This window comes from Mixophyes fleayi, chromosome 2 (genome assembly GCF_038048845.1).
Source record: "Mixophyes fleayi isolate aMixFle1 chromosome 2, aMixFle1.hap1, whole genome shotgun sequence".
NCBI classification, from domain to species: Eukaryota; Metazoa; Chordata; class Amphibia; order Anura; family Limnodynastidae; genus Mixophyes; species Mixophyes fleayi.
Window position 1 is genome coordinate 361,398,353 of NC_134403.1, and position 26,263 is coordinate 361,424,615.

General features: G+C 40.1%; 1 protein-coding gene across 8 annotated transcripts in view; it reads right to left on the bottom strand.

The window, feature by feature from the left end:
• Positions 1-5,043: 5,043 nt before the first annotated feature.
• The window catches only part of LCA5L (lebercilin LCA5 like), a 61,702-nt gene continuing 40,482 nt past the window's right edge, over positions 5,044-26,263 (bottom strand). For 3 of the 8 annotated variants that reach the window (XM_075198234.1, XM_075198232.1, XM_075198233.1), the window contains 5 exons: positions 25,303-25,393; positions 13,527-13,621; positions 10,511-10,574; positions 5,844-5,966; positions 5,044-5,736 (listed from right to left, as the gene is read on the bottom strand). In XM_075198234.1, coding sequence (XP_075054335.1) covers positions 5,165-5,736; positions 5,844-5,966; positions 10,511-10,574; positions 13,527-13,621; positions 25,303-25,393 — 945 coding nt within the window. In that variant the 3' untranslated portion in view covers positions 5,044-5,164. Of the gene's footprint in view, positions 5,737-5,843; positions 5,967-7,981; positions 8,051-10,510; positions 10,575-13,526; positions 13,622-24,224; positions 24,582-25,302; positions 25,394-26,263 lie in introns of those variants that run through there. The other 5 variants (XM_075198238.1, XM_075198239.1, XM_075198237.1 and 2 more) reach the window with 5 other exon arrangements.

Below are 26,263 nucleotides of genomic sequence, written 5' to 3' on the forward strand. Positions count from 1 at the left end.
ATATTCTTGTCACCCTTCACTCCCTTGGCCTCCTCAGCACTTTTCTCTCCTATTTCACCTCCTACTTTTATGAAGACTCCTTCAAAGTCTCTACCACTGACACAGCATCCCCTCCACATCCTCAATCTGTTGTGGTTTCTCAAGGTTCTGTTCTCATATTTCTCTCTTTAGACATCCTCTCTCAGTGAACTAGTATGCTTCTTTGGCCTCCACTACCACCTCTATGTAGACGACACACAAACCTACCTCTCCTCCTCCGACCTCTCTCCTTCTCTGTTATGCTCTGTCTCTAACTGCTTCTCTGCCATCTCCACCTGGATGTCCCAATGCTACCTAAAGCTCAACATGTCCAAAACACCCTTTCTCACTTATGATGTTACCAAACCCCTTATCCATATAATTATCTCCCACCTGCAAACTCCTACAATCTGGTCGTCCCATCACCCATCTTTCCCCACTACAATCCATCCAAAATGTTGCAGCATGACTGAACTTCCCCTTTCACCACTTCACATCCACTCCATTTCCTCCAGAATTCAATTCAAGCTTCCCACACTCACCTCTTACACTTCATACATTTCTGACTTCCCTCTTGTCCATTTTGGTCTGCTTCTGACTTACGCCTCTAATCCTTTCAGGTAACCACCTCTCACTCCTGACTCCAAGACCTTCTGTGCCGCTCCTTACTTATGGAACTCCATACCCGACCTGCCCAAACTTTCTCTCCACCTTCATGCACTCACTCAAGACCCACATCTTCAATACAGCTTATCCTACTCAATCTGATACTACTCTCTCTGCATGCTCTACAGCTACAGTCCCATGTTGTCATAAACTGTTTCGTCCTTGGTGCAATACAAGAGACTTGCTGGAAATAATGATTCACAGACCTTTTTTTTCCAGATTGGCAGCTGGTTTGGGCCTAAAGAAACACAGCAAGGGTTAATCTGATGATGTCTTGATGAACATTGATGCTGGAGGGAATACCTGTGCTTATAAGATCTAGTCAGTTAACAGATCCCTTGTCAGATGATGGAGTCTTTCAGATCAGTGTCCAGCAATCCTGATATTGGTATCCTGATACTGCTTTGTGATGACTACTGCTGCAAGCTGCCTGCCATTCTGACCATGCTCTGTTTGACTATGATTTATGTATTTGCCTGTAGTCTGTGTGTACATGGACATCTTACTACTACACTCTGCCGTGCCGCCATTGTACCTCTGTGAACTACCTAAAGCTGAAGCCTATATTTTCTGGACTATTGCTGTCTTCTATATCAGTTTTGGCTGTGTCTGGTTCCACCTGCTGTTATTTAGTACTGAACTATCGCTATGCTCTATTCCTGTATTGGCCATGTCTGGTTCCACTTGCTGCTATCTAGCGCTGACCTACTGCTGTGCTTTATTCCTACATTAGTTATGTCCGGTTCTACCTGCTGCTATCTAGCAATAAACTATTGCTATGCTCTATTCCTGTATTGGCCACGTCCAGTTCTACCTACTGCTATTTAGCACTGAACTATTGCTGTGCTCCGTTCCTATATCGCCAGTGTCCAGTTATCTGCACCTGCTGAATTTGGGGGATCAATGGTATTAAGGAGACAGGAATGCCTGACCTATAAAGAGGTGGAAGTTGCTCAAATCAATCTATAGGCTACAGCAGGTGCGTGAAAGGGTGGGGTTATCCTAAAAGAAACAAACACACAGAGAGATCCCCCAGCACACTGCTATAGCCAGCAACATATCTGCCATTTCTACTGTAGATAAAAATGCAAATGTATGTTAAAGCCACCCGCCTCTCCACGACGCTTTTGCTAATAGGGTGTTCCTAATTCTAAACAATGAGAGTCCCATATATTTGGGCCATACACATGTGTTTTTAAATTGAGAGCTAACTTACCAAAGAGGTACCCCAGAAGCCTCCAAATAGCAATCCAATGTCAGCACTCCCCCTCAGCTACTGACACCAACATGCCTCTCAGACAAAAGAAGTGGAAGTTGCTCAAATCAATCTATAGGCTACAGCAGGTGCATGAAAGGGGGTATACGTATGGCCCAAATATATGGGACTCTCATTGTTTAGAGTTAGGACCACCCTATTAGCAAAAGCGCTGTGGAGAGGCGGGTGGCTTTAACATACATTTGCAAATGTGTGCAACTGAGACTTTTGCATTTTTATCTACAGTAGAAATGGCAGATATGTTGCTGGCTATAGAGGAGTGCCTGACCTGTCTTCCCTCATTGATTGTCACTGTGCACCCTGCTTCAGTGTCGGAGCTGTACTGCATTACAGCTCATCAGTATTTCCCTTTGTGTTTTCTGTTCAGGTTCCTTGGGTACAGCTCCCTATGGATGTCACTGCGTGAGATGCGGCAGTCGGTCAAAATCAATAGATTTTGCAACCGAGGGGCAGCCGGCCGGCCCTAACAGCGCTGCAACTGAGCGGCCCGGGGGACCAATGCCCCCCTGCCACCAGGGCCAGCCCGCCCCTGAATAGACGACTGCTTACAAAATAAAACAGGAAGGCTACATATTTGGTAGTAGGGTGTGTATTATGTGTAAATTCATTCAACACAGGGAAATACACTTTATATCTATAGTAGAATATAATGAATTTATGATCAAACATTACATTAATTGTAATAAGTCCTATGTTGTTTACCTCCTTGAATGTGGATAGAACCTAAAATACGTGGGACACACCACATCTTCCATAGAGTAAGGTTTTAGAGGAATACTATTAACAAAATGAAAGCTCAGTCATACCCAGATATTTTCTTCACTATCATAATATTAGCAGTACTAATAGGCATAGACCACATCAGTCCTACAGCAAGAAGAAGCAGTAGCTACAGAGAGCGCTGCCATCGAGAGCCTTCTGGATTTTTTATTTAGTTATATTGTATCCAGATGGCCTTAATGAAACAGTAGACATCAATGATATTCAGCTTTTCAGATTCACTTGTATTTGTGTCATATTATGTCATGGGTGGCACAGGGGCACAGTGGTTTGCATTACCGGCTCATAGCACTAGGGCCATTGGTTCAATTCTGACCAGGGCTCAATTTGTGTGGAGTTTATATGTTCTCCCTGTGCACCGGTTTTCCTCGTAAGGTCCAAGAACATGATGGTAGGTTAATTGGCTAAATTAATTTTAGTAAGTGTGTGAGTTTTCGTGTGGTAGAAAATATAGATTGTAAGCTCCACTGGGACAGGGACTGATGTGAATGATTACAAATATTCACTGTAAAGTGCAGCATAATATGTAGGTGCTATATAAAGCTTAATAAATAAATATTAGTAATTAGTAGTGGATTGGTAGTTATTATTTATTTTATATATATACATATATATATATATATATATATATATTTTTTTTTTTTATTATTTTTTTTTCTCTCACAGGTTGTATATACATTTATTCATTGCTATTTATGGTATTACGGTATCACATATTTATATATTTGTGTTTTTTGCATTACACTTTATCTTAAGTAATTAGGAAGTTGGTTTGGAAGATTAGATGCCATTGTATATTAAATTCATTTTCAGTATTAAAAAGATAAACATCCTCTGTCCGGTCCAAAGTACGGGTCATGGGAAATCCTCTGGTTATAAATATAACTGTATAACCGCTAAGAGCACATGCGCGTGGAAGCTCTTATGGATCCAGTTCCTGGCGAAAAACCTATAGGATGATGCATGACTAGCGCTCTAACAGCAGAAGAGGATGCCAGGGAAGCCCAGGATCTAGGTGAAATAATAAAGTGGGATATATAAGTTTTTTTTTATTTCAAATAAATGTATTTTTTAAACGGGCGGACATCAAAACCGCCATAAAAAAAAAGTTTTAATACCTGCTTCTGATTGGCTTGTGAGCTCTCTCGCCATTCAGATAACAAGAAGAGGTATCGCTGACCTATACATTTTCGGGGGAATCATTATTTGTTAAGGGGCAAAGTTAATTTCTAATTAACTTATGTGGGAAAATTTTATTTTTCATTATATTAAGGTTTTAGTATTATTATATTATGGGGGCACTTTGTAATGCCACATGTGTGCATCATAAATAATTATATCCCCCATTAACAATCAAATAGTATTGCTCAGTTAATATAATTATATATTAAAATTTTCCTATAATATAATACAATAACAGTGTCCCTTTAATATAATGAAAAAAAAATTTTCCCCATAATTATAAACGTATTTTACCCCTTAATCAATAAATAATTATTTACACTATAATTTATATGTCAATGGAGCCTCCTCTTACGTTCCGAATGGCAATATAAATCTCACAGCTCGCAGTTTGCGCAGTCCTACCTCTCACAACAACCACATTTTGGGCAGTTTCCAGGCGGTTTGTCAAACAACAGCTTGCTAAATATTACTGTTTGTATTTTGATCATGTTAAAAATCGGGATGGCGATTTGTAAAGTTGTGGTTTTCAGCCTTTTAACTGTCAGTTTGGCCTTTAGTAAATCTGGCGGTTTTAAAAACACCTTTTAGTAAATCTAGACCTTAAAGTTAATTTATTTAAAATTCACAGAGTATTTTGTGTTAATCAGTGTTCAGAATTCCTGAAACTTAAAGGTAACTCATTACAGTAAACAATCATAGGCAAACCGAGGGATGGGGGGGGGGGGCTTCCTAGTGCCTGGAAACCCCCCTCCAAGCCTGGGGCAATGTATAATTGAGGTGGCTGGACCCTGCCCCCGCTTCACACGGCTCTAAAGAGAAAGCTGCGTGCACCTAACAGTAGTGCACACAGCATTGCCCATGTATATTATGGGGATAGGGAGAGTTGGAGAGCAGCCAAGCACTCTCTGAAATTATAGCCACGCCCCCATGCATGCTGGCCACACCCACTGGCGGCATGGTGTGGAAGCCCCCCTCTGCAAATCCTGCGTGTGCCCCTGAACAAGTAGAGTAATATTCATCATGTGCATTAATTCATCTATAAACACATTCAGTTTGCCTGTCATATGCTTAAATAACAAAACAGTTCAATTATCTATTATAAACTGTGGGTCGAAGCATATATTTATTAGCCTTTATTATAACATTTTTATAACAATATGTTTACATAACGGTTTAAAGATGAATAAAGAAGAAAAGCTTACTTTTTTATATGGTCTGTTTCACAAGAAAGAAACTTTCTTATTTAGGAGTCGTAACTGGACTTGAATAATTGTTTTTCAAGCTGTACCCGGGTCCAAAGAGTTCTTCCATCAAGTTGTTCTTCCTTTCGTATAGAGAAACCTCTGTACTTTTCTCCATTTTCTCTTCCCTGACGTCATTCCATTTGTTGGTCTCGACTTTTGAAAAAGAAGGTTCATAACCAAGACTTGACTCACCTTGAAGCATAAGATTCCTACGGATATTGCCGAAGCTAGAAATTGGACCAGTTGCCGGAAGACCTTGATGGAGGTTTTCAGTGGCAACGGTGAATTTGTAATGTTTTCTGAGCCTTGGCAGGAATGATGTTCTTAGGTTTGCATCACTTGATTCTTCTCTTCTTTCTGCTTCAACTTTATTTTCATTAAACAACTCATCCTCCATGCTGTTCTTAAACTGTATGGTGGCTTGTAGCATTTCATGTTCCTTTCCCAAAAATGTGTCTAACTTATCTCCTAATATTTCAATTTCACAGTCTTGCTCTTGTTTCCTTGCATCTATTTCCAAAAAGTTCTCATTTTCTTCTGACTGCTGGAACTCATGTACTGGGGACTCTGAAAAATCAAAAACATCCTCTATTATCGCAAGTGAGCAACTCTAATAGTTATGAACAAACCTGAAAAAATGCAGAGACGTTGCACATCATTTTTATTAAAATTACCTTCATTTTTGTTCAAATTATTTGACCACTGGGCCAGTGGCGTTTTTCCGATTGGGCAAGATGGGCAGGTGCCCTGGGGCCCAGTGGGCAAGGGGGCCCAAGGCAGGAAGAAAATAAAAAATGCTGTAAAAAAACAAAACATAACAAAAAACTGGTGGTCAGGTCAGGTGGCGATCCGGCTCCCTCCCTGGTCCCCTCTTCTGTGCTGCGCTCGCAATGAATGTCATGCGGATGACATCATCACGCCGACATTCACTGCGCCCACAGCACGGAGGAGCGGAGAAAAGCAACAGCGACGACTCAGAAAAAAGAAGAGAAGGGGATTGGACTCGGAGAACAAGGAGTTTGTACGGTAAGTTAAGGTGGATTTGATTCTCTAACTGAAGGGACGCTGATTAAGCATATGTAAAAACAAAGTGATATATATATATATATATATATATATATATATATAGGGGCCCCAGTGCACTGCTTTGCCCAGGGGCCCATAATGTTGTTAGGATGGCCCTACACTGGGCACAAACACAGGCGCATGCTTCTATTCTGCTATTGCTGTACATGTATTTTGTGGAATTGGGGTCTGTGATAGGACTGTGTATGCTAACAAAATTGGAAACATAGCTTAAAGTCCTGTCTAATCTCTTTAAGACCACCCACTTAATTAAAGGGATTCTGACCCTATAATTTTTATTGTCTACTGTAATTTATTAAGGAATAATGTATAAATATATGCTTGTAAAACGTTCAGAAGATTCTATGATGGTGCGATCATCTGATAGATAGGGTCCTGTTCCATCTCTTCTAACATCCTTCCTGGATATAACATTGGGATATTTATATTTGCTGGTTAGGGTCTCCTAAGGACTGGTTAGCTGGACACCTCAAGCCTTTGGATGGTCATGGTCTGTTGAGGGGCCCTGGACAGTGTGGTCTAACATTACTCATATACCCAGAGTATGGGAGCTGGTTTATTGGTCTATTATATTCCCTCATTGTCTGCACAAGAGATTATTTGGGTGCAGTGTTCCATGCCTGATTGGTGTCTTTTGTCATTGCACTATGTTCTTGTTTAATCTAAAAAGCTAGACAGTGTTCAATCTGCTATGGAGGCAGCAGTAGCACAAATCGAACATAATGTTAAGTGAATTACCGCTTTGGAATCTCCCGGAGGATAACTTAGCTTCTTTACATACTATCTCGGTAAATCAGATCTCCTTACCTTTCTCCAAATAGAACTTGTTTCTGCTTTGGGAATGGCTGACAGTGGTCCTCCAAAAACTATTGGAAGGGCGCATAGACTGGGGCTGGATCGTGGAAATAGTAACAGCGATAATCGATCTCAAGCTGTAATTGCCAAATTTCATAATTTATTTTAGCGATAAGGAGGCAATTTTGTCCTCCTACAGAAGGAAGGGATTTGTTTCTGTTTTGGGCATATAAAGAATTGGTGTTTTAAGATTTTCCGTCTATAGTTTTCCAGAAGAGGAGGGAATTTGCCCCTTTATGTAAGTTTATTAGATTTGCCCTTATTTACCCTGCAAGGCTATGCCTTTCTGACAATGGTCAAATTAACATCTTTACTGACTTTGATAGAGCCAGAGAATTTATCCAAAGTATGAATATACCTGATAATCTGCCCCATAGGTCATTACCCTAGGCTCAGTATGTGTTTGCAATAAATATGATTGTTTATTATGTTTTAGTGGTAAGTGTTTTCTTTCTCCCGTTTTGGCAAAACGGGGGAATGATTTGTAATCGGGTGTAAAACGGAAAAATGGAATTGAAGGGAGGCAAATATGCTTTGTCCCAGACTTGGTTTTCATTTCAGTATGAGCTATTAACTGTTTATTTTTTTTTCACGACATGTTTGGTGTTCACAAAATGTTTTGGCCAAATATTACAATGTCACAGTTTATTTTGTTTGTTTTCTACGTTTAAAAGTACTTGAAGCTAACATTATGCATATTTCTTTATTGTGATTTATTTGTTTTACTTTATTGGTGGGTTGGATTCTATGTTATTTCTTTACTTGCCCTTTTGCTATTAGTGGAAAGATGAGTGTATGTTTTTTTTACTTTCATGTCTTTTATATTGCATATGAATTTCCTTCTTTGCTATGGCTACTGTGCCATCCTTACTTGATTCCGCTCAGCGGGTCTCACAGGGCTTCTGGGTGGTTTAATGAAATGGGGCAGGCTTGAATACACCTATAAAACAGAGTAAAGTGGTGTCTCATATAAAATCTTTATCTCCTGATATAGCTTTTCTCCACTTATTTATATAGCACTGACATATTCCGTAGCACATTACAATTGGGGACAAACAGAGTAATAAACTGGGTAAAACAGACAAAGAGGTGAGTGACTTGACATCTCATGTTACCAAAAAGAGAGGGGTGGCGGTAACATTCTATCAGCGGTTAGATTTTCCAACTGAAAGTTCAGTAATGGATCCGGAGGGTAGATATCTTGTATTACAGGTTGTTATAAATGGTGAAAAGTTCACTTTACTTAATATATACACCCCGAAAATCCCTAACTATCCCTTTTCCTATAGCTTTCAAGCACATTTGGATTACAAGCTGCTGATAACAAAAGAAGAAGAATTCAGATTAGTGAGTATTTTGGGTTTTATTATTTTTATTAAATTTATATGGTAAAAAAGAGGTTGTGTTATGTTTTTATTGTTTTTTTTAATTTTTATTAAAATTGTGTTGTTTTAATGAGGGTGTGGTGGTTTTTTTAAAAAAAAGTTTTGTGGAACTACAGGTCTCAGCTAGCCATGTGTGTCAGGCCATGTTGGCACTTGTGGTTCACCAAGTGCCAGCATGCCCTGGCTGCCATGGGTATGCTGGTGCTTGTAGTTATACAAGCATCAGCATGCCCAGACTGTTTATGGCACCCTGGCTGGCTGGGACTTGTAGTCCCACAAAACAAAATAGCGTTTGTTTTTTTAACTTATAATCGCCGATATTACCCTACATGCACTGCCCACGGGTGTAGGAAGAGCTCTAATGCTTTTACCACTGGGCTAGTTATTCCTAGAGGGGGGGCCCACTCCTTTTTTTTGTGGACCCCACTCCCTAGGGAATCCAGCCCAGTGCTGAACAGCCTGGGGTTGGTGTGTCATTATGGCAGGGGGACCCCTGCCGCGTGTCCCTCTGCTATAGTGACAACCACCCCGGCTGGTTTGTCTAGTGCTGCTTGCTTGAAAATCGGGGGGACCCCACGCAAATTTTTTCCCGATTTTCATGCAACCAGCAGTAGTCTGACAGAACTAGGGTTAATAGTGGTCGGACGGAGGGGGACCCCACACATTTTTTTTTGCTTCCAACATTTATCTATTTTTTAACTTTTGACAGCCTCGGGGACCTGCGACTGTATAGGCAGGGTAGTGTAACAGTGATGTGTTTACTAATCTCGCAGCTAGGAAGCAGCGTGTTGTATCTAGCAATTTTTAAAGCAAACTCAGGAGAGTTTGCATAATCGTAGCTTCATGCATTTAAGATTTCTATAGCTAGAGTGGCAAACAGTCGGGACTTCGATCTCTAGCGATTTTACATGAAATCTCAGGTTCATACATCAGCGACTTTCAACTCCGGATTTTCAAAATCGCAGCTTGACACATTTACCCCCTAGAATCTGACTGGTTGCTATAGACAACATCTCCCCTTTAAAAAACCTGCAGTTTAGTAAATATACCCCCTGATGTCTTATTGAGCATTGACACTGAAAAGGCTTTTGATACGGTTTCATGGACACATGGACACATCTTCAAATGGTCCTTGAGACTAGGGTGTGTGAACAGGAATTTTCACAGTTTATTAGATGTATTTATAATAATCCGTTAACTTCCTTTTTTATTAATGGACAGCTCAGCTCTCCTATAACCATGACCTGGGGCACTAGATAGGGTTGCCCTTTATCTCCACTTTTGTTTAATTTAGCATAGGACCCCTTCCTTCGCATTTTACAATCTCACCCCCCACGTGTCGGGAATTCATACAGGTCACCATGATATTAGAGTGGTTGCATTTGCGAATGATTTATTATTATTTCTATCTCATCCACGCTGTCAGCGTGCAAAGGGTTGCTTGCTGTTATTAGCACAGCTCAATCTGGAGGTGCGGAGTCTAATGCGCCTCTGGTCTTCACCAATCTACCTCAGGGTATACAACCAGACTTATGGTGGATAATCCTCCTTGGATGGAGATTGGCATTAATTATTTTTTTTTTTGTTAATTGTGTTACCATATATGGTACATTCATATTTTGATTGTCTGGCCCTGGTGATACCTGGAGGAGGCGACTAATGTTCTCTGTTGTATAGCGCTTTGTTATCTTCTTGTGGCATCACCTATGATAGGTTTGGCCGCACCGGGATTCTGCTTTAGGAGAATGTATTTTTATCCTGTGAGCATGTGTTAAGTGTATAGCTATATTTAGATGCATCTCGTTGTCATTTATAAACAGGTTATTGTTATTTCTTTTTTTCTTTTGTGATGCCATTTATCATTGTATAATCGTGAGTATGTTTCACACTTGTTTATATAATGATGTTGTTTAACATGTCTTGTTTGTAGTTTTTTACATTTGCTTCAATAAAAGATAAATAATAAAAATAAAGGGTGATAATTGTTTTTTTTTAGCTTTCTCCTTGAAACGCACCTTCACCTGTAATCTGACAATTGTTTTCTTCGTCTCTTGCTCTGTCAATTTCATTTTCATTGTCCTGTAATTATATTCATGTTTTATACAATCCATTATAAACAATATGCATGTTAAGAATAATATTACTAGTGGGGCTAATTCAGATAATATTGATATAATTCAGATGATCACAATCAAAACCCTTACAGTTCCTTGTTATGTATCAAGGATATTCACATTATGCCGTTCCAGTCTCAATACATAAATATTAAAATGCTAAATATTGCTAGTGTTTGGTTAAAACATTTTCAAACCTGAATTTTTCACCAGTTCACAGCTGATGGATATGGGGTCTCGCCCTATACTTTGAATGGGTCCCGTTTTGCGCCTGCATATTGCACTTTAGTGGAGAAGCGCACTCTGAGTAATGAGAAGGGTTTGGGGAGTTGCAGAGTATCTACAGGATTGAATCCAACGAATCCAACAAACAGACAGGAGCAGGTCAACAAACTGGGTCAGTAAGCACTATAACCGGCAGTGAAGCTAAGTTCTTCCTGCCTTAAATACTTTGATGTGCCAATCAGAAAAGAGATGGACAGGGCTGACAATCAGCCTCAGGAGGCTGCTAATTAATTACTGGCTTAGAACTAGCATAGATAATAACATAAACCAGGAACATGTATACATATATAAATGAACCAATTTAAATCATAGGAGAGCTCCCCCTGGTGTTGGAGGATGTCCCTACTCTAAGACACAAAGATAAGCCCAAGGAAGAATAACAGTGCATTGAAACTAATGCATGCGTCCGGCTGTTAGTTCATGCCAGGATGCGGCGTACCGCCGCAGCTCGTGACAGTTTTACAAGATTTACCTTCAGATCTGTGCTCTTCATCTGTCATAACCATCAGCTGAGAAGATGTTGATTCTGCACACTCCATAGAAATCTATGGACACTGCCGGTCCTGAGTGCATACACACTGCAGGATTGGAACAATGTTCCCTCGTTGAATTACATTTTTATAAATATCAAATCACACAATGCGATGAGCTTTGATGCGATAAACATGATCGTGGGAGCGTACACACTAATGTGATATCGGACCTAACGGTTATTTATTGTGTAAGTGGCACGATAATCGGGTGAAAAACCTGTAGTGTGTACCCAGCCTTATAGTTCAAAGTAGCCCAGATATCTATCGCTGTGACTGATAGAGGATTTGTGCTTCCATGTTGCGCTTTAGAGGAGAAGCACATTCCCAGGTGGAGTCCAAGCATTGTAGGAAAAAGCTTTTTACAAACAAAATGCATGTGATAAAACCAGTTCGATGTCCTTTCACTGTCATAGGAAATATAAGCCATAAATAAGTCTAGCCTGAGCAGCATTTTAGGAGAAAAAAACCTTTGTTTTTTTAAATTAACAGAGGTAGTGCTAAAGGTTTAGAAGGCTGAACTTTTTTTTCCATTTTGCACAGTGCATCGGTAACATTTTTTTCTGAACATGTAGGTGGCTCCTGAGTGGGAAGGAGATTTGCATTGGGTGGACCTTGGAGACACACTGGTGCATAACCAAGTTGTGCATCGGGTGTATGCATCCCATATTTACTGACCAAATTTAGTACTCCTCCTCCGATGAACATTCCCATTACCTCCAGTGATCTAGATGATGGGATTACAATATTTATAACTAGCAGGGCTTACCAGGCTGAAAAGGATGTCAGAGGGAAGGGTGTGAGATGATCATGTGAAGGACACATCCAAGCCTGAGATTCACTCTTCTGCAAGGAAAGCCCCAGAAGCTAGAACGAAATCGTCGGATCCCTATGCAAATTTGGCCATGGGGCCCGGTGATGCACTTTTCTTCAAGTTTCTTGTACATAAAAGCCCAAAACATTGATGAATTACACTTCAAATGTCTCCTCCTACAGCCACTGTGAGGAGCCTGCTAAACAATGGAATGTAATTTAGTGCTCCAAATTACAGAAAAACCCTTACACCTAACTCTTGTGTTCCATATAATACTATACATCTACTGTATATTTCCTGTGTTTGTTTGGTGCTTAAATTTGTGGCAGTATTTGTTCATTGAAAAATAAAAGTGAACCCCTTCTGTGCTGAGTATGTGGCAACTGAGAAGTTAATGTCTGGTGATCACCAGACAATAGTACCAAACAGAACAGAAAACAATGAGAAGTCCAGGGATGGAAGAGGATCTCTACCATCCTTGATCCAATAAATTCAGGCATACCCTCGTTTGACAGAGAGGAGACTCCTCTTTCAAATGATATGGCCCCTAAGTAGTTAGTGTCTGGTGATCTCCAGACAATAATAGTCTACACTACAGAAAACACTAAGCAGCCCAGGGATGGGGCGATGTGTTGTATTGCCCAGATTTCCCCCAAGTTCCTCTGAAAGGGGGCTCGTAAAGGTGAACATCTCACAAATCGGTTCTAACAGTGAAGATCTCACGCTACTCTGCCCTTAACAGAACCACAAAGTATTTTTGGTCAAATTTGCTGTCAGTTCACTTTCTTGCAATTGCAGATAAAAAACAAACAATCAATGTTTTGCCCATTTTGGGTCAGAAGGTATAACCAAACAAGTAGTACTTTCTGAGAATTCAATCTTCTGAAAAAACAAGGTGTAATTTGTGTGGGTACTACATAAGCAAAGGACTGAAATTGATGTTAGCATGTGTCCAGCCCAAAATAAGCTCAGCACAGGAGTGAAAAAAGTCTAAGCAGGTGAGAGGTTAAATACCCTTTCTCCATCCCCCATATAAGTATACATCTGCCTTTGAAACTTAAAAATCTTCAACACGTCTGCTCAGTATGAGGATTCCCTTCAGGAACACAATGAATAAAGCAGAACAGGGTAAGTCAATCAGTGTCTCCTCAACTAAAGCATCAAACAGCTAGGTGGCCGAGTATGTTAGGAGTTGCAGCTACTTGGGAGCTAGCTTATATAGTAGTATAACTAAGATCCTGCAACAAGTAAGACTTGTGTCTGATAAATGAGAGGTGCATTGTGTTACCTTGTGATCAGTTTGTTCTTCCACTTGGTGTTTATTTGGCAGCGCTTGTATAAACATTTCACTCAATGTCTGGGTGCCTTTAGCCAAAGTCAATCCTGCAAAACACAATGTTCCAAGTCAGCGAGTTGTAAGAAAAGCTGAATCTCTACAATTCACTTATTATCTTCCAATTAACATACCGTGATTGATGTTACTTATACATCTAAACTCTGTGGCCACTTTATTAGGCACACCTGTACAACTGCTCATTAATGCAAATATCTAATCAGTCAGTCATGTGGCAGCTACTCAACGTATAAAAGCATGCAGACGTGCCTTCCCTCATGATGGCCTTGGATGCGGAAAAGGCTTTTGACCGTATCTCTTGGACATTTAGGAAGGGGGTTCTCGAATCCATGGGCTTTTGTGGTAGGTTTCTAACTGGTATTTTGGCTCTCTATAGAAACCCCTCTGCTACGGTTTCGGTCAATGGCCTAACCTCCAAACCATTTACAATTTCTAATGGCACTCGCCAGAGTTGCCCCCTCTCCCCATTGATCTTCGCCCTTATAATCGAACCGTTAGCAGCCAGAATTCGTTGCAACCAATCCATTTCCGGTATAAAGGTCGGTTCTACGGAAAGCAAAATTGCTTTGTATGCCGATGATGTCCTCATTAGCATGTCCAACCCCATTACCTCTCCCCCCCCTCCTTTCGGAATTAGATACTTATGGGCACTTCTCGGGCTACAAAATTAACCCTGCCAAAACTGAAATTTTGGATTTCTATGTCTCTAAAACAGATAAAGCAATCCTAGATCAAACATTCCCTTTCACTTGGCATCGCCATAAAATAAAATACTTGGGGGTCTTTCTTACCAAAAATCTCTCCCATCTATTCCAAGCTAATTTCCCCCATACCCTTTCCCAAATTAAGAAAGATTTCAACACCTGGTCCCTCCAATTTATCTCCTGGATAGGTCGTATAAACTCTGTTAAAATGAATATTCTTCCCAGACTGTTATACCTTTTTCAAACCTTACCTATCCGAATTTCCCGCTATGTATTTAAATTCCTCCAATTTGAGTCTTCTAAATTTATTTGGGCAGGTAGACGCCCGCGAGTGCGACTCAGGGTCCTACAGAGATCCTCACGGGGTGGTGGTCTAGGTATACCTAATTTTAAAAAAATACTACCTATCGGCCCAAATCGCTCAATGTGTCCTATGGAACGGTCCTGTTTCTGCTAGGGTCTGGGTGACACTAGGGGCGGAAAGTCTGGGGATGCTTACTCCTGCCTCCCTTCTGTGGATTCCAAGGGCACGTCGCCCCAAAAAAGCTTTGTCTCATCCCAGCCGGTCTTTATTTCATTGAATCTGTGCTATTTTGTCTCTAAAGCACGGAGACTTCTACTTCACTATCCAATGTTCTGAATATATTTTGTTTGATATAAAATGTATCCTCTTGCACTGTTAATTCTTTTTTGACCGTTAATAAACACTTGTTTAAAAAAAAAAAAAAGCATGCAGACGTGGTCACAGGATTCAGTTTGTTGTTCAGACCAAACAATGGGGAAATGTGATGTAAGTGACTTTGACCGTGGGATGATTGTTGGTGCCAGACAGGGTGGTTTTAGTATCTCAGAAACTGCTCATCTCCTAGGATCTTTAGGAACAAAAGTCTCTAGAGTTTTCATAGAATGATGGGCAAAATAAAACAAAAAATATCCAGCTCTGTGATCGAAAACGCTCATTAATGAGAGAGGTTAGAGGAGAATGGCCAGGCTATGACAGTAACAGAAACAGCCATCCGTTACAACAGTGGTATGTAGAAGAACATCTCTGAATACACAGCAACCTTGAAGTACATGGGCTATAGCAGTAGAAGACCACACCGGGTTCCAGTCCTGTCAGCTAAGAACAGGACACTGACGCTACAGTAGGCACAGGATCACCTGGACTGTTGAAGACTGGAAAAACATCACCTGGACTGATGAATCTCAATTTCTGCTGCGACATACAGATGGGCCAGAATTTTTGGTAAACAACATGAATCAATGGATCCATCCTTCATTGTGTCAACAGTGCAGGCTGGTGGTGATAGTGTGATGGTGGGGAATGTTTTCTTGGAACAAATTATTTTATTATTATTATTATTATTATTATTATTATTATTATCTTTTATTATAAAGTGCAACAAAAGGTCTGCAGTCCTTTTGTGGCACTTTATAATAAACTTAAAATTAATCAACTGAGACCTCTGATCTTTACAAGTTTTAATGACTATAAACCATCGCGAACAGTTCATTAAGAATAGGCAATGGAACAATTCAGCTGAGTACACAACTAGTCAATCACAACGCAAACACTGTATTCCCAGCAGGTAATTGCACAAATAAATCTGACTGGTAGTATGAGAGGATTTGTGGACCGTAAATAATCTCTGGAGGTTCCTACTGTGAAACACTGTGTTTAAATCTTTCATGCATTAACTTAGCTTAGAACTTAAACGCCAATTCTTACATGCAATAATATTCAACACTAACTGATGATCATCTTTAAATAAACAGTTAAAGGATATGGTTAGAGGGAATTTTGTGACTAGAAAAAACTTTATATAAGTCTGTAACAGGCCTGTCAAAATGGCCGCTGAACTCCATTTTGATGTTCATATACTGTGTGTATTACTTTAAAGGTTTTAGTAAACAAGGCAGAATCGAGGCAATGTTAAAATATCTTGCCATGGTGTTGCGCAAATGCAGGAATGTATTCTGCTTAAGCTCTATTATACCAATTGAGAGCCTGAATTCATTTATATAACCAAGTGATTTTGCAATGCTTATATAATCAAGGTCTTTCTAGAATCTGCCACACATTTCTAGTTAGGGAGTTGTCTTTGGGCCTACTGCACATGCTCAAGTTTATTATCAGTATTAAACCAACAGAAAGTCCAACATTATATTCAAATGATTTTAGGCTTCCCGTCACCAAAAGAAAGGCAATTGCGACATGACGTCGCCTCAGCTTGGAATGCTGCAGAATTGCCTAGCACCCGTTATTACCAGTTGTTATTCCTAGCTTTCGAGTTTACGTGCTATCAGCTGTATAGAGTTAGGAAAATCTGAGATTAAACATATCTACTGGATAATCTATTTTCAACAGCATTTTCTTATATTTACTCTTTGTACTAATCTCACTTTCTTTTGTATTACATTTACTTTTTTATGTTATATCTTTCACAAAATAAACTATATACCTGTTAGACAACCGAAGTGTCTGTTATTAATCCATTGTACCCCGAACCCACAGTTTCCAATCGGGAACACAGTCAACCTGTGATTACATTATTTAATAAGCAGCTAAGAGACACTATGAAATGCCATCAAAAGTTCGCCCCCCATAGCAGGGGCTTGCTGCCGGCGGCTGCACACTATATGCAGGTCCGTTCAGCAGAGACAGGCAGCAGAGATTGTGTTTTAAAAACAATCAGAGCAGCCGGGCAACACACTCTCCCTGCCTGTCTCTGCCAAACGGACCTGCACATACTGTCGGGCAGCATTAGCTGTGTAAAGGGGACTGAGACTAAATCGCCCCCCCCTCCCCTAAATCACCCCCGGTAAAATTATTTTCTAGATCCACCCCTGTGGGACAGTGAGTGATAGTGACAGTAATGTACAAGGTAGGCCTAGGCTCAGGAAAAGAGGATTAGGGAAGCAGGCCTAGACGTACAGAGGATGGCGCAATAGTAGAAGGTGAATTGCTCGTGAGAACTTACATCCCAAAAGGGAGGGAGACACAAATAGGATTGCACTGAGTGGTGGGGAGAGTAGAGGTGAAGGTCAAGGAGTTAGGAGGACAGCTGATAGTCTTGCATAAAGAAATGAGTATTAAGGCCCCTTAATATTATTTGAGCAACAGCCAACCTGAGTACTGAAGCAGACCATGTGCATTCCTTTATAGCGATAGTCTACTCATCCTCTAATGGCTACTTCCAGCAGGATAATGCGCTATGTAACAAACCTCGTCTTCTCAAGCTGGTTCAACGAACATGACAATGAGTTCAGTATACTCCGATTGCCTCTACAGTCACCAGATTTCAGTCCAGTAGAGTACCTTTGGGATATGATAGAATCGGAAATTTGCAGCACGAACGTGCAGCCAGAAAATTGGAATGATACTATTATGTCAACATGGACCACAATCTCTAAGGAATGGTTCCAGCAGCTTGTTGAATCCATTCCATGAAGAATTCAAGCTGTTCTGGAGTAAAAGGGAGTTCCCACCAACTTCTATATGGTTTACCTGATAACGTGGCCACTAAGTATATATATATATATATATATATATATATATATATATATATATATACATATATATATATATATATATATATATATATATGTGTGTGACTTATCTTAAAGATACTAGTAGCAGATACTATATGTTGTACTCTCTTCAGTATTTATCGTAAATGTTACAACTCACAACTGAAAGTGACGATAGTAATGGGGATTTCACAAAGGGTGAAGGGTTTTTATGAATAGAAACATACAAGTAAGACGCTATATATTAGTTATGCAGTGACTGCATTTTACTATGGCAATCATCGTACCCATTACATATAATAGACTTCTGAAATTAAATTCCATATTAACATGTCCAAGGTCTTTTCAAGGGCTCTTGAGGAGTCAAAGTAACACTCATGTTTTCATATCGACGAGGTGAAAGTAAATAATTTAACTTGCAATAAAAATCTTATTCATGTTTTTATCTGTCTAAGACACAAGTGAATATATAAAGACGAGGAATGTGTTCAGATAAGCTTGTATGCTATATTATGAACAGTAAACAAGAAAACAATAGTTTTGCTTTTCAGTCCAATTACTATGGTGTTATAGTGCTGAGGCTAATGCTGACTCTCTGAGGATTCTGGGACATCTACAGAAGCGGCGATACTAAAGTTTATAGTTCCATACACATATACTAAATTAATTTTTTAAAACAATATTTTTATGCTGTTTTAACTTGAATGTTCAAGGAGCAGCTCTTGATGCATTTCCAGATAGAATGATTTTTTAAACCGTTTTACTGGTGTGGGATATTTGCATGTGATAAATTACTAATTATTATGGTTATTATTATTACCTGGTCAAAAGTTGATAGAACTGGTCTTGTTTGATGACCTCGAAATTCAGTTGAAAATATCAACATTTGATTTTGGGTTCACCACCAGGGTGTGGATTCAAAGTTCGAAGTTTGCAGCTCGCAGTTAAAATATGTTAAAATAAAGAATTGTATGTTGCTTTCTCTGCCTGTTTAAGCTTAAGTGGTTCGTTTCATCTTGTCTTTAAAACTTTTTAATTCCAACAGCAAATATTACTGTTTCTAGTTTGAAGATCAAATTCACTATATGCATGTGTGAGAATACCATCCTTAGCTGGGACGGTGGTTACCCTCTGTGAGATTCAACTTACTCGGGCAGACCAAAATATATCCAAAATAAGGCTTTATTACGACAGTACAACACCATCATCATCACCATCTATTTATATAGCGCCACTAATTCCGCAGCGCTTTACAGAGAACTCATTCACATCAGTCCCTGCCCCATTGGAGCTTACAGTCTAAATTCCCTAACATACACACACACACAGACAGAGACTAATGGCAATTAACCTACCAGTATGTTTTTTGGAGAGTGGGAGGAAACCGAAGCACCCAGAGGAAACCCACGCAAACACGGGGAGAACGTACAAACTTCCACACAGATAAGGCCATGGTTGGGAATCAAACTCATGACCCCAGCGCTGTGAGGCAGAGGTGCTAAGCACTTAGCTACCGTGCTGCCATCATAAGACGTTCACAAGTTACCGGGTAAATGGTAGCGTGTACCCTCCGGCAACCTCTTGCAGTTAGCACTCCAAAGTAACAATCTCAGTATCCTTTAGATTCATACTCTCGCACAGTATTACCATTACCGTTTACCTAAACAGTTTCAATGTCGCCCAGCCTGGGATACTGGCTCACACAGACCCTGTCCTGGTAGGGTTTCCTCCTGCGGCACCACGATGCCCGGGCCAGAGTCCTTTGTGCTGGTGTTACATACACCAGGATCCACCACCATAGAATGAATCTGTTGACATTCTGCTCTCCTTATATTCCTGGTTGTCCACACAGGGAGTAGGGTCAAGATCTCCCAATCCTCTAACTAACTTGGGCTGCCAGCTAGCTATCTTAACAGTCACTCAGACATTGTTCTGATTACTAACAGTCCAGACCTCATAACAATGGATATTTGAGATAAACGGTTATTACCTTAGCTAACTTAACTCTCCATCCTGTCATGCAATATGGCTTCTGCTGTCCAGCTATTTTCACACAATTTGGCAACAGTCTTTATATTTTCCAATACATACAATATGGCAGGTAATAGCAAGAGCAAAATGGACCCAATAACATGATATAACAATACACATAATACACCGATGCTCTGGTGTACATTCTTAGACTGGGCAAAAGATTAAAAAGTACAATAAACTGGGAGAAACGGGTGATGAATAAAAAGTCTGCAGTCCAGTGGGACCTCGTTTCATCACAATGTGAAAAAAAACTTTGAAGATACTATACAATGTGGCTATTTAAACAAGCTTGAACATGATCAAACCTGATCACCTTGCTCAAACTTAGCTCAAATTTTAAGTCTTTAATATAGAAAATTGAACATTTATGGCAAACTTCCTAACTTCAAAACTGGTCTGTCTAACGAGTTTGAAAACCACTTTTAAATAATTATAAACATATCTAGTACTTAGCAGTAAAGCAATTCCATTATTTTAAAAAAACATATGGCGTGTTCTTTTTTCCTTACATTTCTCTTGTACTTCATAGCATTTGTTTTTCCAATAAGGATGGGATATTTTATTCAGAGTTAGCTCAAGGGCAAGGCCATTGAGGCAACTACCTTAGGCTCCCAGCTGTTAAATGTATAGCAGAGTTCTATGTAATTTAGTTTGTTCCCACCTACCATATTAGCAGGAACTGACAGCGTAACGGATCACTATGTGATCTTTACTGCCCTACAATGTAAAATAAAATAAGAAGTAATTGTAGTTTCTTCACATGCATTATTGACATAATGGTTCTTTTCCTCTTTTTGGCTTTGTTCTATAACAGTCTTTAACCCTGTTATGACCACAGGTACGTTATACTTTGATGTAAATTGGCCATATGTTGTTTACGCCTCAGGTCCAAGACTTTGTTAAACCTACTTTCTTTTTTTTTTCATCCCAAAGCTGTTCTCAAATATCAAATTGTCTTTTAAAAACTGATGACGGATATAACTAGAAGAGAACTAAAATAGTTCATGACCAGTTATTTACATGTCTAAAAATGTATTGTGGCTAAAGAGGAAATATAGGAGGAAGATTGATTAAGTTGCTTTATGCTTCAAAGCTATGGGCTCAGTCATGTGGCTATGGCTGGTACACACTACAGGTTCACCCAATTATTGTGCCAATCACACGCTAAATGACCGTTAGGTCAGATGATATTAGTGTGCACACTCCAAAGCTCATTGTGTCATTTGATTTGATTTTATAAACGGACTAAAAATCTCTGTAAACGATGGAACGATGCCGCTCCAATTCTGCAGTGTGTACGCACTCACGACCAGCAGTGTAGGCAGATTTCCGTAGAGTTTACAGAGTCACAATCTTTTCAGCGGATGGTTATGACAGATGAAGAGCACAGATATGAAGGTAAATTGTGTAAAACGTGTATAGTGTGTACACAGGATTCGGCTTGCTGACTGGGACTTTCAGTCATTGGTAAAATCGTTAACGATATTGAGAAATTTTCAGTAGTGTGTACTCAGTCTAAGTCCTATGGTTGCAGTATATTGATATTTATAGAGAGCAGCCGTTTTCTTTACTATATACCTTGATATTACTGGAGAGATATTGTACAGCAACTACATAAAATCATGTCATTTTGTGACGATGTTGCCTAAAGCACATTATGCTCTTTACTGCAGGCTGCCCTTTGAAGTGACCAACTAGTGGACTTCAAGCTTGGCCGTTCCTGACATTTATGCCACCTGAGGTGGTCACTGCTGCATCCTCTATCCTCTTGACTTACACCTGACAAGAGAATTATTTCTATTCGAGAAAATAAATAATATTATTTTACTTGTTAGATGAGTCCTGTATATGCAATTCAAGTATAAGTGATTAAGTGTTGGGGTATGTTCCACCTGGATGGTCCACCCAGGGCATATCATGGTGCACGCATACTGTGTGCACTCAGAAGATGCTTCCACAAACTATGTGCTCGGAGACACGGAAAAACCTGAGCAAATGTGTAATTGTCACAACAAAGTTCAACCTTGTTAGCGTCAGGAATGGCTTTGTCACGAGTTTGCTTGTACTGAAGCCTACTTGCTGGTATTAAGGCACTAAGCTAGGAGGCGCGGAGTCTTCATCAGGGACCCTCGCAAGGGTGTTTGGTGTTTGCTGCAAGAGACACGCAGGTTGAGGTCCTCCAAGATAGCCACCAGCGAAGTAGCTGGTGAAGAAATGTAGTCGTGCAATCCAAAGTCAGGCTGTGCTGGATGTGAGGTACCAAGGGATGAGGTAGAAGCATATTCACAAAGCCAGAGGTCAAACCAAGAGACATTAAGCAGCCCAAAGGAGAATCCAAGTGCAGGGTCAGGTAAAGCCAGGTCAAAAGCCAGGAGGTCATTCAGAATGCAAGAACACAAACTGGAGTGCTGGAACATAAGGGGACCTTGATACTCTGGCACCGAGATGTGGGCGTAGTGCGCATGTGTCCGCAGGACGCTGGGCCAGAAGGGGAAGAAGTATCCCATTGCTAGGCAACGAGACGCGGCTGCGGAGAAAGAGAAGGCGACTGTCCCTGGCACCTATCGGAAGAGCGTGGACGAAGCCTGACAAGCTTAATTATTCATGAGGGGAATTTGTGTCACTTTGCTGTGTGTGAAGTAATTTATTACATTGTTCGAAGTTTGCCAAGAAATGATATTTGGTACATCCTAATCAGATCACACATCAGCAGTACAGGCAGGCCTTCCGGTTGGTGATAGACAAGCAGACAGGCAGTGGATTTGGGGTGACAGACAGACAGACAAGCAAGCAGCAGGTTTGGGGTGACAAACATACAAGCATGGCTGCGGGATCAATTTTAGTGGTAATGAGCTCCGCAGTGAGAGAAGTTAAATCAATTGGCATTGAGTTGAACTGCTGGTGTGTGATTTGATTAGAATGTTATTTGGGGGGAAATGGATCTTTTTATTAAAGGTGAATGACATTAATTTACTGTCCGGGTTGGTTGCTGGGAGGCCTAATTATTAAACGTGGGTGCTTTTCATTTAATATCAGGCTGCTTTGGGGGAAGGAGGCCTACTGTGTTCACTTATTGCTAGGATTTCTATATCATGTACCTGTCCTTTTTCCAAACAGGGACCCAACATTCCAAGATCCAGACAAGCAGTAACTGAGCTTAGGACACAAGCAGCAGCAACAAGTAGTGAAAGCAGCAAGAACAGGTAGGAGAGAGCAGGATAGTCTGCCAACTGTGCTAACACACGCAGTTGGACAGTTGGAAGGTATGTCCCGCTACAAATGGCTATGCTCAAAAAGGGAGAGCTGCTTGCACCTAACAGTAGTGCACGCAGCATTACTAGTGTATATGATGGGGATAGGAAGAGTTGGAGAGCAGCCAAGCACTGTCTACAATTATAGCCACGCCCCACACATGCTGGTGACACCCACTGGAGGCGTGGCGTGGAAACCCCTCTCTACAAATCCTGCACTTGTCCCTGTAACATATGATAATATGACAGATATATCATGGCGTTATATACTAAAAGTGTAATAATGTATAATAACTAGGCTTCAAAACAGCAGGAGAGAAAACCTACCATCTCCATACCCTAAGGATATGGGAACCAACTGCATCCTGAATGAACTTACAATAACCCTGCAGGGTAGGATTTTTTCTTGTTGGAATTTTGAGCTGCTTAAAAAGACCCTGTAATGGAGATTCTGGGTTGTTGGTGGTTTTCCTGAGTGTGGGTTTTTCTGAGTCCTATTTCTAAGCAAAGGGTGACCAGATAGTAAACCTGCAGGTCGGGATCATCAAGCCAGAAGAGGATCGCTACAGCGTTTGGCCTAGTTTGGAAAGATCCGGTGAACTGAAAGGATTCGTTGCTCCGGCAGCATATTCAGTACCTCCAACTGGACAACAACTTGACCTACGAGCAACCTAACACAACTGGGTTCATATACAGTAAAGACTGCTCATATGTTAACGGTGTTTTGTGACTGGGGAATTTAGGAAATGTTGTTTGGAGAGTGGCGGTTGGGGTAGGGGTTGTTTAAAGGTATATTTCTTCATTTGGGCTATTGACTGCAATTGAAGTTCATCTGTTGTAATAAAGATACAGTTGTATCTTTGTCTGTGTGATCTCGAACCCCTGAAAACCAGGACCACTGGGTTCCTACCCTAATGTCCTGGTATCATCACAAAATGAAACTAACTTCAATGGGAGAGGGACTTGGTAATGAGTTGACTGGAAACAAATAGCACCACTGTTGTACTACTTTATTAAAAGAAAATTATCAAGTGACTTTTATGGACTCTTCTTTAAAAGTCTTACTAAGAACAGATAGTTTCACATCATTTGCCCATTGTTATATGGAGCCTGTTTGGATTGGGGCACCATTGTGTATATAGCATGAACATCCCTGCGGAAAACCATTTTTGGTCCAAAGTTGCCAATGTATGCCTCATTTTTGGGAACACCATTCCATAGATCAGCTATAGATCAGCTAGAAAATTGCTACTGGGTAGGTAACTCACAGAGATGTGAAGTCCCATTCATCAGCTGGTCGAGATAACTTGTATAACTGCCAGGATACACCTTATATCCCAATGGATCCTTCTCTCTGTGTATCTGCAGTCAAAAAAATGGTCCCTTATACGATCACTAATGAACAGGTAATGAAGTGATAATCACCACTGCCACAGATACACTTGAAATTCATCATTGTATATAGAATCCTGGAAAAAATGTATCAATGGCACATTTTATTCGTGCTAGGGTATCAACTATGTATTACATTGTAATGCTCTATATATTTGACTGTAGTGAAAATACTTTGCCTAATAAGTGTCTACAGGTACCTTATAAAAAGGTTTCTGACACCATGAAGATAGGGATTGTTTTTTTAACTGACAATTAAACATGTGGTTTACATATAGGCTCTCTGACTATTTTAGCATCACCAACTATATTATTAGTCGATCCATTGCTAAAAGCTCAATGGAAATACAATGTTTAGAGTAACGATCACATTCTCAGTGACACATCCCAACCCATTTTATTACGATTTATTTTAGTGTTTTTGTGATAGCTCAATTCTGTATGTTGAAACATGGAACGTGCATACAGTCCATGCCAAACGGAGCCTACAATATAGTCCAATTGTAAAGCGCTACGGAATATGTTGGCGCTATATAAATAAATGATGATGATGATGATAGTATTGTATTCGGTATTCTCTCCAGTGCCCTTCAGCTTAATCACCTCTCATTCTCTGTTCTACTTTGAGGCTTCCTATTGCTCTGAGCAGTACTAGGAGGACATCGTCAGACAAGCTTCTTTGGACCATTTGTGTGATCCTATCACAGTATGTTGATGTGTAAGATAAAATTATTTTGTTTTGTATTGGATTGTGAATGGGTAAATATAAGTAATTAACAATCCATAGACAATACATACCTCTCTGACAGAACCGACTCTCATATTTGTATAAGTCTCTTGGCATTCGATTGGCATATATGTTTTTTATATCCAGTTCTCTCTCCTTTTCCTTAAAAATAACATCAAAATCAGATTAAAATTCAATTGATAATCCAACATAAGTAGTATAAGTATGGTATATTTTATCTGGAAACCTGTTATTCAGAAAGCTGATAACCAGAAACAGTAAATAATTGCTAATGTTCTGTAATAATGTAATGCACACAAATATGACTACCAATAATAACCTTCTACAGTCACTAAGGGGTGGTGTACGAAGGTGAAAAGGTGCAAAGAACACTGCAAATGCTGTTTTGTGATGTTGTGGGTGTGCTGTGCCCAATTTTATGTGTAATCCCATAGATACGCAGACCAAGATGGTACATGGGTGCATAAAGGATGTTAATTGCTAAATACACTTAGGGCTAGATTTACTAAGCTGCGGGTTTGAAAAAGTGGGGATGTTGCCTATAGCAACCAATCACATTCTAGCTTTCATTTATTTAGTACCTTATACAAAATGACAGCTAGAATCTGATTGGCTGCTATAGGCAACATCCCCACTTTTTCAAACCCGCAGCTTAGTAAATCTAGCCCTTAGTGTTGCCCTTAAGTGGAAAAAAACAAGATGTTATTTTCCCAGGATAGCATTCCTGAAAGGGGTTGGCAGGGGTGGAGAAGGCGCATTTAGTGAAGCTGGGTACACACTACAGGGTTTTTGTCCAATAATCGGCTCAACCAGCCGACATACGACCACTCGTTCGAAAGTCAGGTCAGTGTGTGTAGTGACACGATGGTCGAAAGTCTGCCCAACTGAATGATTGTCACCTCATTTGGTTGGTCGTACAGTTCAATATTTTCGTTCCAATCTCCTTTCCGTTGTGTAGTGTGTATAAATTTCCGACCAATCCACGACAATTCTCTGATACTTCCTCGACCT